Below are 15,508 nucleotides of genomic sequence, written 5' to 3'. Positions count from 1 at the left end.
TGAGCTGATAGAAGAATAGCTCCAAACCAGATGCACCTGCTATAACAAATCACCAGTACTTAACCATATCTATTTTTGGAAATCAACTCTTGTAGAAGTTTATACAAATAATAAAGATGAAAAAAGTAAAGAATTCAATTGTGTTTTTTTGGGGGGGATTTGCACATTTTGATTGATGATTATACTTCAGAGTGACTGCCACTGCAGAACGTGAATTGTACCTGTACTTGAATTAAGGTGTGACACTACTTGGTCAGCATATCAACATATAAGTTTTCACTTGTCCAATCTGCACCTAAAGATGTTTCACTAATTCAAAAATATTCACACAGATTTATATGGGACATAAAGAGCAGCTCTTAAAGCGCCTACACACACCAAACTTTACAATCTTGTACTTATTTTTATTAAACTAAGATGTTGATGAATCTGAAGGTTGCAGTGAATAAATAATGCAGAATAAAGCAAAGACCATTTTATTTTATATAATGATAACAATAAGGATATACATAATTTTGTATGTGTTAATGAGTGACACTTGACATGAGCTCAAATATCTGTATTATCTATTAAATAAAGAGTATGTGTTACAATGTACCAGTCAGTTATGTAATAAGATAAGATAAGCCTTCATTTGTCCCACAATGGGGAAATTCTAGTGTTGCAACACAAAGTAGGTACAGAAGTAAATAATAAAAAACACACTTATAGAAAAGATCTTATAAAACTTTTATACTATATATTAATAACAATAGTGACATTCTTATTTACAGATGTTATATGGACAGAGAATATTGCACCAAGATGATTGACATTATGTCAAAGTATTGCACATGACTATGACAGTATTGCACATGATTATGTCAGTATTGCACATGGGTATGACAGTTACACGAGTTCAGGACTAACAGTGTTTGTTATAAAGTCTGACAGCATCAGAAGGAAAGACCTGTGAAACGTCTCCCTCACACAGCGAGGGTGGATCAGTCTCTCACTGAAGCTGCTCTCCAGAGTGGATAGAGTGTCCTGCAGGGGGTGAGACTCATGGTCCAGCATAGATGTGAATTTAGCCAGGACCCTTCTGTCCCCCACCTCCTGCACCGAGTCCAGAGCGCAGCCCAGGACGGAGCTGGACTTCTTGATGACTTTGTCCAGCTTCTTCCTCTCCCTCTCTGTGATGCTGCTGCTCCAGCAGGCCACACCTACAGGAGCTGATGCCACCACAGAGTCATAGAAGGTCTTCAGGAGTGGCCCTGTCACTCCAAAAGACCTGCGTCTCCTCAGGAGGTAGAGCCGACACTGGCTCTTCCTGTACAGTGCGTCTGTGTTATGAGTCCAGTCCAGTTCTAATAAGGCAACAAAAAACACAAGCATATATCCAAAAGGTATTGTATTGTAAAATTCAATTGAGAATGACTTGAAAGACAAACATATTAAACCAACAGCAACTCATTCATAGTAGAAAAAGCTTCAGTTGTAGTCATCTGGAAAAAATAGACGTTTCGACTCTCATCCAAGAGTCATTGTCAATAAAAGAATTTAGGTCGAGAACTCCGATATTTATCCTATTCTGTGGTAAGTCCAGCCCATTGGGCGGAGCCTTCCTGAAGTAGAAAGAGTTGTTTGTTTCAACAGAAACTCCCCCCTTGTATCTACCGAGCTAGCCTATTCAGAATTTTAATGGGCTATTAGAATCCTCTTTGTCTTTGTGAGACCCTGGCTCAACCACCCTGAGTACCTGATTAGCATCTAAATGTCCTGGTCCTGGTCCTCTACCTTTCCAGGGGTTCAGTATACCATTATAGATACCAGGAAGTTTGAATCTTAGCCCTCCATTCCTGTTTAAAGAAGGTCGTTCTTTTTTAACAAAAATAGCTTCCTTGACTCCTCTTTCAAACCATCTTTTCTCCCTGCTTAAAACCTTCACCTCACCGTCTTCAAACGAGTGATTAGAGGCTTCAAGATGGAGATGCACGGCGCTCTGAGGTCCTGAACTTGTATTTTTTCTGTGCTGATAGAGCCTCTTGTGTAGAGGCTGTTTAGTCTCACCTATGTAACGTTCTTTACAGCTTTCTTCACTGCATTGGATCGAATAAACTACATTGCTCTGTTTTTGAGTCTGCAACTTGTCCTTAGGATGAACCAGTTTTTGTCTTAAAGTGTTTCCTGGTTTAAAATAAACAGGGACTTCGTGTTGTCTAAAAATTCTCTGCAGTTTTTCCGACCGTCCAGAGACATAAGGGATAGAAACACCCTTCCTTCTCTGTTCAGTTTCCCTTTTGTCCTGCTTCTTGGTTCTCTTCACTCTGTTGAGGGCCCAAGCGGGGGAACCACAGGCTGAGAGGGCATTTCGGACATGTTTTTCCTCTTTCTTCTTGCCCTCTGAGCTGGTGGGCACACCTTGAGCTCTGTGTTGTAAGGTTCTGATCACACCCAGCTTGTGCTGTAGTGGGTGGTTGGAACCAAAGAGCAGATACTGGTCCGTGTGAGTAGGTTTCCTATATACTTCTATTTGGAGTTTCCCGTCCTCTCCTCTGATCGTGGAACAATCAAGAAAGGCCAAGCGATTCTCCTTAGCGTCTTCTCTTGTAAACCTGATATGTGGGTCCACAGCATTGATGTGATCAGAGAAGGTTTCCAGCTCTTGTTCCTTGATTGTTACAAAATTATCATCGACATAGCGGAGCCACAGTTTTGGGGCTATGCCTGAGAAAGAGGCCAGTGCCTTCTTCTCAAAGTGCTCCATGTACAGGTTGGCCACTATGGGAGAGACGGGCGAGCCCATGGCACAGCCATGAATCTGTCTGTAAAATTGTCCCCGGAATTGAAAGTAAGTGGTGTTCAGACAGATGTCCAACAGTTTACATATGTGTTCAGGTGTCAGTTTGGTCCTTTCCTGTAGGGTGGTGTCTTCCTGCAGTCTGATCCTCACTGCTGCTACTGCATCAGAGGTCGGGATGCAGGTGAACAGGGACACAACATCATATGAAACCATGAGGTCATCTGGGTCCAGTTGGAGATGTTTCACTTTATCCACAAAGTTGTGCGTGTTTTCCACATGATGTACCGAATTCCCCACAAGTGGAGCCAATATAGTAAGAGTATAGTATAATTCTAACTGAGTCCAGATGACTACAACTGAAGCTTTTTCTACTATGGAACATGCCTGGACGAATGAGGGATTACACCGACAGCAACTCATTCAGCAAATCTTCTCTTTTCTGTCATTCCTTGATAGTGTTCCAGTCGTTTATCCTTCAATCTCAGACGCCAATAAAAATAATTGCTCATTTCAGTAATATATTTTTATTGCACTGATATGTCAAATATATTCCAATCTATCAAACACTTATGAGCTTGTCAGACGTCCTCTGTTTCCTGGAGTTTGTCATGTCACAAAATGAATGACTTCACAATTGAAAACTTCATTAGAATATGATATAGAACAGAATACAGCAAGTTAAGCATCTATAAATATTTATTAAATAATCATTAACACATTTTTGATAATGATTTACTAATCATGAACAATAAGGCATCGTTACAAAGCATTTCAAAATGTTAATAATCATTGTAATAATTGACAAAAAATGAATTAATCATTAACTTTAACCAGCCCTAATCCTAACCTTGGTCATTTATAATTTAACATTTATTAATAATTAGTATGTTTGTGTTTGTAAAAGCTTTATAAGTTTTTTATGTATCTCAATCAATCAATATTTATTCGAATAGCATAATATTGTATGCACCAGCAGGAGGCCATGTTTAGTCCTGACTCTGGCACCAGCAGGAGGCCAGTCCATGTTTAGTCCTGACTCTGGCACCAGCAGGAGGCCGGTACATGTTTAGTCCTGACTCTGGCACCAGCAGGAGGCCGGTCCATGTTTAGTCCTGACTCTGGCACCAGCAGGAGGCCAGTCCATGTTTAGTCCTGACTCTGGCACCAGCAGGAGGCCGGTCCATGTTTAGTCCTGACTCTGGCACCAGCAGGAGGCCGGTCCATGTTTAGTCCTGACTATGGCACCAGCAGGAGGCCGGTCCATGTTTAGTCCTGACTCTGGCACCAGCAGGAGGCCGGTCCATGTTTAGTCCTGACTCTGGCACCAGCAGGAGGACGGTCCATGTTTAGTCCTGACTCTGGCACCAGCAGGAGGCCGGTCCATGTTTAGTCCTGACTCTGGCACCAGCAGGAGGCCGGTCCATGTTTAGTCCTGACTCTGGCACCAGCAGGAGGACGGTCCATGTTTACTAATGTGATCATACTTCCTGGTTCTAGTCAGGACCCGAGCAGCAGCGTTCTGGATGAACTGCAGCTGTTTTACAGCTGGTTTGGAGAGGCCAGTGAGCGGCCGTTACAGTCTAATCTACTGGAGACAAACACATGGATAAGTCTCTCCAAGTCTGGTTTAGACACTATTTTTTTCGATACAGACAATGTTTTTTAAATGGTAAACGTGGCAGATATTATTATTTATGTGGCTGTTGAAGTTCAAATCTGACTCCAAAATTACTCACTTGATCTCACTTACAGAAAGAGACTGGATATAATTGCTAGCACTTTCTCTTTGTTTCTCTGGCTTGAAATGAATGATTTCGTTGTTTTGCATCCACACACTGATCTGATGGAGTGAATCCACTGGTCCATATTCACCTGCCGTGGCTGGAGGACCAAGACAGAGCAATAACTCAAACACCAGGGATGAACAAAACAAAAGTAATAATAAAAGTAGAATTTTCTGATATATGACCCTGTCACATACAATCATCATCATTGTGATTACAGGGACCAAAAAATTAAATAATTAAAATGCATTTTGAGAGCAAAGATCTGACAAGAGCAACTAAACTGTTTACTCTGGTAAACAATTCAAACTGGTTTTGTTCCAGGAGTGACATCTATGGAAGCCTGGCCTGAAACTAGCCTCTTTATAATGTGTTTGTGAATGTCTTAATCACTGGCACATCTGAACCTACTGTATTACCTCATTCAAACTATTCGCTCAGGGCAGTAACTCTAAACTCAAGTGTTGATTGTGTTGTTTGCCCAAATGTCAAAGCTCTTATGATGAAAGGACGTGTCTCTGATTTATGGAGGACCGCCCGGTATTATATTTGACCTGTGTTGTATCTGATGAGCCGATAAGGAAGCAGGACAACTGACTGGGGACTGGAAGCATGCAGCAAAGCAAGACAATATGAACATTTACATGAGTCACTGGGAAAGGCTGAAGTGAACCAAGCAGAAGCCGCTTCAGTCAAGTACGAGGTCATACTGCCACCTGTCTAATAAACCAGAGTTATTCATACCACTGCAACAACGTCTACTGTGCAAAAACTACACAAATAACACTTCATATTGGAAAATTGTGAAAATGTACTCAATTGAGTTGGTGAAATGGTGATAAAAAACCTTGATTTGATCAATATATTTAACAAAAGGTGATATCTTAAGGCAAGGCAAGGCAAGGCAAGTTTATTTGTAGAGCACATTTCATACACAAGGCAATTCAAAGTGCTTCACACAGCAGGAAAAATGCATTCAAATCACAAAGAAATTACAGAAACAGAAATACAATAAAATTAACTAAATTAAAAATTATCAATCCAACTGATTTTCTAAACTAATAAAATCACAAACAAAAGAGAAGAGTGCAAAGAAAAAATCCTTTCAGTCATATGCGCAGCTAAACAAAACTGTTTTTAGCTTAGATTTGAACATTGTCAGAGTTGAAGCCTGTCTCACATCTTCAGGAAGACTGTTCCAGATTTTAGCTGCATAAAACTGAAATGCAGATTCCCCATGTTTTGTCCTGACTCTGGGCACCAGCAGGAGGCCGGTCCCTGAGGTCCTCAGAGTCCGAGATGGTTCATATGGCACTAACATATCCAAGATGTACTTTGGTGCTAGGCCATGGAGAGACTTGTACACAAGCAGAGCTGCTTTAAAGTCTATTCTCTGAGCCACAGGGAGCCAGTGCAGAGACCTGAGAACAGGACTAATGTGATCATACTTCCTGGTTCTAGTCAGGACCCGAGCAGCAGCGTTCTGGATGTACTGCAGCTGTTTTACAACTCGTTTGGAGAGACCAGTGAGCAGGCCGTTACAGTAGTCTAATCTACTGGAGACAAACGCATGGATAAGTCTCTCTAAATCTGGTTTTGACACTATATTTTTGATTTTGGCAATGTTTTTTAGATGGTAAAAAGCTGCTGATGTTATTGATTTGACGTGGCTATTAAAGTTCAAGTCTGAGTCCATTATTACCCCCAGATTTCTAATTTGGTTTGTAGGTTTTAGAGCGAGACTCTGGAGGTGACCGCTAACACTTTCTCTTTGTTTCTGTGGGCCAAAAACGATTATTTCAGTCTTGTCTGAGTTCAGCTGGAGAAAGTTGTTTTGCATCCACAAACTGATCTGTTGGATGCAGTGACAGAGTGAATCTACTGGTCCATAGTCACCTGCCGATAGTGAAACATAGATCTGAGTGTCGTCTGCATAATTGTGATAGGACACATTTTCACTGCGTATCAACTGACCTAACGGCAGCATGTAGAGGTTGAACAGAAGGGGACCCAGGACTGACCCTTGGGGCACTCCACAGGTCAGGGTCATGTGGTCTGAGACACAGCTACCAATTTCAACAAAGTACTTCCTGTCTTCCAGATAGGACCTTAACCAGTTTAGGGCAGTGCCAGTGATGCCCACCCAGTCCTCTAGTCTCTGTAAGAGGATCCCATGATCGACAGTGTCAAAAGCAGCACTCAGATCTAACAGAATTAAGACTGAGGCTTTGCCCGTGTCAGTGTTCAGGCGGATGTCATTTGTCACCTTGACAAGAGCAGTCTCAGTGCTGTGATGAGGTCTAAAACCTGACTGAAAAACATCAAATGAGTTGTTTATTAAGAGGAAATCTGTGAGCTGTTGGTAAACAACCTTTTCAAGGACTTTGCCCGAAAATGGCAGATTAGAGATGGGCCGGTAATGACTCAGTACTGCGGCATCAAGACTGCTCTTCTTTAGGAGAGGCTTTATGACCGCAGTTTTCAAAGACATTGGGAATGTTCCAGATTGAAGCGACATGTTAACTATGTGAGTGAATGGTGCTAACAAACTGTTCAGCACAGACTTTAGAAATTTGGTGGGTAACACATCAAGGCAGCATGTAGATGAACTCAGACTGGTGATGATCTCATGGACAGTTTTGTCAGTTACTGGTGCAAAGTGAGTTAGCTCTAAGTGTCTTGGTGGTTTTAGGGTAATTTTTTGCATTGTGGGATTTATAGCATTTTTAATGCCCTGAACTTTGTCATTAAAGAATAATGCAAACTCATTACACTTGGATGTGGAAATGAGTTCTAACGGCAGCTGAGCTGGAGGGTTTGTTAATCTGTTTACTGTGGCAAACAGGACACGCGAGTTGTTACTGCAGCTTCCAATTATTTCAGAAAAATATCTTTCCCTAGTTCTACATAAGATTAGGTTGTACATGTTCAGCTTTTCTTTGTAAATCTCTTTTTGAACCTGGAGCTTTGACTTGCGCCATTTCCGTTCGGCCCTGCGGCACTCCCTTTTCTGTGCCCTGACCGAATCATCATTTCTCCACGGCGCCTTCTGCTTATTTTTAACCATTTTAGCCTTTATAGGGGCGATGGTGTCCAGAACATTCAAAACACTAGATGTAACAGAGATCAACAAATCATTTACATTAGAACATGAGACATTTTCAAAGTTTATCATTTCCATAAACAGTGCACCTGTGCCATCACTTATGTGTCTCCTCTGAACAACTGCAGGACCAACCGGAGGTTGGGGAGAAACAGACAGGTCAAAGAAGACACAGAAATGATCAGCTCTGCTTGTTAACTATCTAACATAAGGTGACTCTCAATAAATCAATCAATCAAAATGTATTTGTAATTGTTTAGTCCTGACTCTGAGCACCTGCTTGTACACAAGCAGAGCTGCTTTAAAGTCTCTTCTCTGAGCCACAGGGGGCAGTGCAGAGACCTGAGAACAGGACTAATGTGATGGTACTTCCTGGTTCTAGTCAGGACTAATGTGATGGTACTTCCTGGTTCTAGTCAGGACTAATGTGATGGTACTTCCTGGTTCTAGTCAGGACTAATGTTATGGTACTTCCTGGTTCTAGTCAGGACTAATGTGATGGTACTTCCTGGTTCTAGTCAGGACTAATGTGATGGTACTTCCTGGTTCTAGTCAGGACTAATGTGATGGTACTTCCTGGTTCTAGTCAGGACTAATGTGATGGTACTTCCTGGTTCTAGTCAGGACTAATGTGATGGTACTTCCTGGTTCTAGTCAGGACTAATGTGATGGTACTTCCTGGTTCTAGTCAGGACTAATGTTATGGTACTTCCTGGTTCTAGTCAGGACTAATGTGATGGTACTTCCTGGTTCTAGTCAGGACTAATGTTATGGTACTTCCTGGTTCTAGTCAGGACTAATGTTATGGTACTTCCTGGTTCTAGTCAGGACTAATGTGATGGTACTTCCTGGTTCTAGTCAGGACTAATGTGATGGTACTTCCTGGTTCTAGTCAGGACTAATGTGATGGTACTTCCTGGTTCTAGTCAGGACTAATGTGATGGTACTTCCTGGTTCTAGTCAGGACTAATGTGATGGTACTTCCTGGTTCTAGTCAGGACTAATGTTATGGTACTTCCTGGTTCTGGTCAGTTCTGGATGAACTGCAGCTGTTTTACAGCTGGTTTGGAGAGACCAGTGAGCGACCGTTACAGTCTAATCTACTGGAGACAAGTCTCTTTACAGATGCAAAAAAAGCTGCTAATGTTATTAATTTGAGTGATGTCTGCCACTAAAGTTCAAATCTGAGTCCATTATTACTTTTATAAACTTTAAATAAAATTATCATGTTTATGGATCAAGTGTATCTTTGAATAAAAGTTATGTGAGTTCCTCACGCTCTGGTTTAGTTCAGGGTTTAGTTCCATTGTCCGTGTGTTTAACGTGCAAGTGTGAACGCACCCTATCTTTCATATTCAATGCCATTCATGTAGAAAAAGAGGCATTATCACTTTTGTCTTTTGAAAGCTGATCTGACAGATAATACGCACTGTATACAGTAAAACGGACAAAACACCTTAGTATTTGGTAGAACTGTCCTGGGACATCACATAGATTTCTTGCCAAACATTTACTGCCAATTTTTGAGAAATTGTGGCGTGCATTGTTTTAAATAGGGCCAGTAAATGTCATAGTTCTTCTTACTTTTGTTCCATTATTTTCTAAGTAGGACATCTCGATACGATCAATGCAACTGAATGCCGCAGTCCCACAAAAGCTTTTATGTCCAACGCTTTTCAGTTTAAGGGGACAATGGAAACGTTTGCATGTCAAACTAAAAGAGAAATGCTCAAAGGAGTTCTGCTTCAACAAACCAAGTGACGTTACATTATGCCTGGGTCAGAAACCTGAGGGGAGGGGTGGAGCTTCTGCTAAACTGAGGGGCGTGTCCTCTAGAAGACACTGAGAAAAAGTCACTGAAAGCTCACAACATTTCAGGAGCCATCGACAAACTCACCGTCGCTCGAGAAGAAAGGAGATCAATAACAACCGTAAGTTCATACATTGTGTCTACTTCATATCATGCAAAAATATGTAAATATTCTAAGTGTACTTTGCTAATTGCTTTCAACTTTAAAGAGACAAGCGTATGATTGGTTACAGATCGACATTGGTCATGGTACTATGACTTTTGTTGTGTGTCAAACCTCTGCAGTGTTTGATGCTACAGATCCCGTTGTATTCTACGACAATGGGTTGATCTCATTGGTTTACTCTGTTTGTTGTTTAAAAAGCTTCAGTATTCAGTACAACTACATTATAATGAGACAGTATGAGGAAAATACACTGTGTTTATGAGACTATTGTGACTGTAAAACATAGCTCACCGAAGTATCACTGTCAACTACATTTTCTATTACTGGATATGTCAAAATCAGAAAATCAGAAAAGTTTTATTGCCATTGTCAGTGAACCAAATTCACAAACGGAGAACTTGGCGGTAAAGTGCAGCATAAAACAATACATCATTATAATTATAGTTTTAAAAAAAGATTGACTTTACTAAAATAATGGCATGCAAAATTAAAAAAAAACATGTGTAAGGATAAAATAGGCTTAAATACATTATTTCCATGTGTATAAATACAGATTTCAGCAACAAACGTTTATAAGTAAATAAAATAGAATAAAGGTATAAAGTCAGTACTTCTAAACTGATGGAATAATAATGTTAAAATTGGCTCAACTGTAAGTATGGAAGTAAAGAAGTAAAAATAATAATAATAATAATAATTTTTAATTGTTTTTTTGTTTTAAATTTTATTCTTAACTTTATTTTTTTCTCCTGATTTTTTTAAAGAGGAGAAAAAAATTAAGTTAAGTATAAAATGAGAGAGCTATGTGAGCCGTAGTAACAGTATAATATACACATTATATTATAATGTGCATGCTTTTTCTCCAGATGAGTGTGATGTCCAGTTTGTTCCTGTTGGGGGCGCTGTCTCTCTTTGGTCTGGTGCAGGGCCAGGCTTCTGCCATTGCAAGTTTGAAAGAGGTGGCTCGTAAGTAGCTTTCCAGAAGACCAATTGCAGTGGATTCGTTTACATTTTGTCCATTGTAAATCCAATAGAGATCTAACCTTTGACCCCTCTAGTGACTCCCTTTTCCCTGCTGTGTTTGTGTGCCCCCAGTGGCCCTCCAAACCCCCCTGTCGTGCGACACCATGAACTGCGACTGCGCCTTCACCTCGGAGCGCAGCTGCTGCTGTGGGGCCAACGACATGTACCAGACGGAGAACGAGGTGTACGCGCGCATGAAGGACCTCTACATGAGAATCCACCAGCTCAAGAACCAAGTGCAGGAGTTGACGAGTAAAGTTTCCCGCGCTCGTTCGTGTAGAGGGGGAAATTGGGGTTAGAGAGGTTAAAGAGCGGCAGCAAGAAGAGCGCCATTTTCTACAAGATTATGTTGAAATTGGTTGTTTTAAAGGTGTTTCTGGAGCTCCGTCACCTGCTTGTTGAAATGGTGAATTGCTCTGATGACCTGTGTACAGGGGTTATTCGAGGAAACGCCCACAAACGGACCTGTGCGCCGGAAGCAATCCATTCATTTCAATGTAGAAGGGCTGCTCTATCACACACTGTTAAACTAAACTACTTCAAGAGCAAATGCAGTGTATATAGATAGTGTGCCAAATACAAAGACATGGAGAAGAATAAAGTGGTCAAACGGCCGTAATATTCTTACACCTACAGAACAATGGCTTTACTTTTCTGGGTCAACATCATGTCAACTTTACAGCCACTTAAAATATGCATTTTTTTGCCTGGAAACGTATTCGAAGAGTGGCATTTCTGATTGAAACAAGGCGGATTTCCCACAGGGCTTGTCGGATATGCGATAACTGACGTCCACGACCTGATGATTTTCAGTCCAAAACGCACATTTGAAACGTACAATTTTGCAAAATGTCTTTCTAAGTGTGCGGTTTATAAAGTTTCATATTATATTGCGACTTAAATGATGTGTCTAGTGGTCGTTAGTTAGCACATAGCTAATTAGCCTCTATCAAGCCAGTTCAGTGTGGTTTATTCGGGCAGTTTTACATGATACATTACATTACACACAATAAAAAAATGTAAAAAGTCTATGGGGGAAATGAATGGGAGATGAACTTAGCGGACGGTCGCTGTTGAGCATTGCATTTGTGGATGGGAAACATGTCTGTGCTTTTGTCGAGCAGATGGTGGATCTTTAAGCGAGAGTGTCGATTTCCTGCGTGTCCTGACGTGGTTTATACCGTCTGAAAACATCTGTGTTTACTCTCTTTTTAGCCGAGAGAAAAGTCGCGTTCCAAGCCCGTATGACGAGCAACGTGGCTGTTCCAAATACGCAATGCTTTGGCCCCTTCAACATCGACGTGCCCCTCCCGTTCGACGAGGTCCTGGTGAACGACAACAGCGCGTACAACAAAGCCCTGGGTAAGACTCTGACACGCCTCCAATGGGAACCGTTTGAGGTGGCGCCGGGGACACTCGGAAGGACCAGGCGCTGCACGGAATCTGGTGCTTTCAAAAGACGGAAAACAAATGGGGAACTTTAAAATGTATCCGAAGGAGCGGTGAAAAAACACAAATCGTTTTCAAATTGTGTTGTCAACTCAAAGGCTTTCGTCAGGGAAGAAACGTATCAAAACTTCCGTGTGAAACTGTAAAATGCATTACTCAAGCCAACATATGGGGTGTGAAAAGTACCATTTAAGATAAGATAAGATAACCTTTATTTGTCTCACAATGGGGAAATTCCAGGGTTGCAAAACAGATTAGGCACAGAAGTCTAATAATAAAAAGCGTATTAAAAAAAAAACTCTTATACTCTTAATAAAATTTTAAAAAGACTCTTATACTCTTAAAAATAAAAATGATACATTTACAGCTGTTACATGGACAGAAAATATTGAACCAGGATGATTGACATTATGTCTCAGTATTGCACATGATTATGAGAGTATTGCACATGATTATGACAGTATTGCACATGATTATGAGAGTATTACACATGATTATTACACATGATTATGACAGTATTACACATGATTATGACAGTATTACATATGATTATGACAGTATTACACATGATTATGACAGTATTACACATAATTATGAGAGTATTGCACATGATTATGACAGTATTGCACATGATTATGAGAGTATTACACATGATTATTACACATGATTATGACAGTATTACACATGATTATGACAGTATTACACATGATTATGACAGTATTACACATGATTATGACAGTATTACACATGATTATGACAGTATTGCACATGATTATGACAGTATTACACATGATTATGACAGTATTACACATAATTATGAGAGTATTGCACATGATTATGACAGTTTTGCACATGATTATGACAGTATTATACATGATTATGACAGTATTACACATGATTATGACAGTATTGCACATGATTATGGCAGTATTACACATGATTATGAGAGTATTACACATGATTATTACACATGATTATGACAGTATTACACATGATTATGACAGTATTACATATGATTATGACAGTATTACACATGATTATGACAGTATTACACATAATTATGAGAGTATTGCACATGATTATGACAGTATTGCACATGATTATGAGAGTATTACACATGATTATTACACATGATTATGACAGTATTACACATGATTATGACAGTATTACACATGATTATGACAGTATTACACATGATTATGACAGTATTACACATGATTATGACAGTATTGCACATGATTATGACAGTATTACACATGATTATGACAGTATTACACATAATTATGAGAGTATTGCACATGATTATGACAGTTTTGCACATGATTATGACAGTATTATACATGATTATGACAGTATTACACATGATTATGACAGTATTGCACATGATTATGGCAGTATTACACATAATTATGAGAGTATTGCACATGATTATGACAGTATTACACATAATTATGAGAGTATTGCACATGATTATGACAGTTTTGCACATGATTATGACAGTTTTGCACATGATTATGACAGTTTTGCACATGATTATGATAGTTTTGCACATGATTATGAAAGCTGAATGACACATGTTCAGGGCTAACAGAACAAAGTGATCAGAGTCAAAGTAATGGCCCGTCGGATATAAACGGGATTAATTTGGTCTCGTGAAAACCTTTGACAAATGTGGGCCGGACAACAAACAAACAAAGTGACATAAACAAATCGATGAACAACTGCATTTGTAACTTTATTGTCGGTAACTTTCTCTTACAGGGACTTTTACCGCACCAACAAACGGCATCTACGTGTTTTCCTTCACCACCGCGTCGCTGGTTGAAGAGAACGCGCTCCTGTATCACAAGGTATCGCCAAACAACAACACAACAAGAGAATAAACATGGTATACAACTGAATTTTATACACGCCATGCAGTATAAAGTAAAACAAAGACATATTATGTAGCGTGTAAAGAGTTGTATTAGATGTAGCGAGCAAACTGTTTAAAACATTCACGCTACAAGTCCCAGAATAATTATTGCAGTAACCGCCATAAATGTATTTAGATTTTATTGATAATGTTGCGTAATCAAATGTTGTGCATGTAATTTCTTTGTTTTACAGTGTTTGCAATACATTTCCAAAGGATTCAAACAACCGTCTTTCACATTTGTCGAATTTTGAGACGTAAAATGATTTTAAATTCACTTTGGAATAAAGCTGCAACTGTAAAAAATGTTTAAAAAGTGAAGTGCTATGAATACTGTCCGGATGCACTGTAGAAATAGGAACAATGCAAATATCAACACTAATCCAGCCAACCAAAACTGCAGCTACTAAAAAAAATAATGTGAATAAATAATAAATATAAATAATTGTGAATTATTTTCTTATGAACTGATATTGTTGTAAGAGAGACACATGATGGATTTGTATTTGGGCAAACGATTAAAAAGCTTTGCTTGTAGTTCAGTTGTAATTCTGGATTAATCGTGTTGAATTGTTAGATCGCAGGTTGAGCCAAACTTTATTTAAATAGATACGTTCTGTTTCTTCTAAGTCTGTTGAAGGATGGTTTGAAATCTTGAGTTTGTGAGGAGGTGCTTTGGAAAAGTGAGTCTCAAATATATGTATTACCACATTAGATTTAGAGGAAAATACAATTAATTTATCAAGTAAGAAATGAGTGACTAAAATATACCAATTTATCACTATATTCAAACTAGGTGTGAATGCAAAACTAAAGAAAGAAAACAAACATTAATTCAATCAACAAACGCACGCACAAGGCTGATGAGCTTGTGATGATGTGTTGTAAATGTGTAAATAAGTGAATAAAACTGCTCTTTAGGTTGAGCTGATCGCGGAGGGCGGATCGATCGTTGCCGTTTGGGAGAACAACAGAGAAGACTTCGAGGACAGTGCCACTCAGGTCTGACAAGGAGCCGTTTAAATCTGATTGTTAATCATTCATCACACTTTCCTGACATGATTCTGTCTTGTTTTCAGCACGTGAACCTGCAGCTGAACAAGGGAAACCAGGTTTACCTACGGCTCATCTCGGGACGCAAAATATGCACAACATTCAAGTCAAACACATTCAGTGGCTTCTTACTCTACCCACTCTAAAAAACAACCACTAACACTGAATCTGACTGAAAAGAGTCGCGGTTAATCAGGTCTGTGACGGGACAAAGTCAGTCAATGCTGATCATTAGTTTTACTGTGATTGAGAAATAAAAGACAAAAACAAACGTTTTGTATATTTCTTTTACTCTTTTTTTGTATGTCTGCATTTAGAAAAAAACAAACAGGACAGGAGTAAAGCAATAGGGTCAAGTTAAAGGTACACTGTTTGGTTTCGCCACTTGTTACAGGTCCGATCAGTGGAGTGGGGTCGCTGCTC

At 39.6% G+C, this 15,508-nt stretch overlaps 1 protein-coding gene across 1 annotated transcript; it reads left to right on the top strand.

Moving 5' to 3' along the window:
* The first annotated feature begins 9,553 nt into the window (after window positions 1–9,553).
* On the top strand, window positions 9,554–15,255 carry cbln18 (cerebellin 18). Its single transcript, XM_072458827.1, has 7 exons — window positions 9,554–9,600; window positions 10,512–10,611; window positions 10,741–10,920; window positions 11,884–12,030; window positions 13,879–13,967; window positions 14,954–15,034; window positions 15,112–15,255. The coding sequence occupies exons 2-7, from the start codon at window positions 10,512–10,514 to the stop codon at window positions 15,229–15,231; spliced, it is 717 nt and encodes a 238-aa protein (XP_072314928.1). The 5' UTR covers window positions 9,554–9,600; the 3' UTR covers window positions 15,232–15,255.
* The last annotated feature ends 253 nt before the right edge of the window (window positions 15,256–15,508 follow it).

The sequence above is a fragment of the Eucyclogobius newberryi genome, unplaced genomic scaffold (assembly GCF_026437365.1).
Source record: "Eucyclogobius newberryi isolate DKJ021-1_F unplaced genomic scaffold, fEucNew1.0.hap1 SCAF_10, whole genome shotgun sequence".
In the NCBI taxonomy this organism is placed as follows: Eukaryota; Metazoa; Chordata; class Actinopteri; order Gobiiformes; family Gobiidae; genus Eucyclogobius; species Eucyclogobius newberryi.
This window is presented reverse-complemented; position numbering and strand designations above follow the sequence as displayed.

Coding starts and splice junctions, on each gene's coding strand:
- cbln18 (XM_072458827.1), top strand. CDS start 10,512: ATGAGTGTGATGTCCAGTTTGTTCCTGTTGGGGGCGCTGTCTCTCTTT. Junction 13,968..14,953: donor ACGCGCTCCTGTATCACAAG/GTATCGCCAAAC, acceptor ACTGCTCTTTAG/GTTGAGCTGATCGCGGAGGG. Junction 15,035..15,111: donor TCGAGGACAGTGCCACTCAG/GTCTGACAAGGA, acceptor TCTTGTTTTCAG/CACGTGAACCTGCAGCTGAA.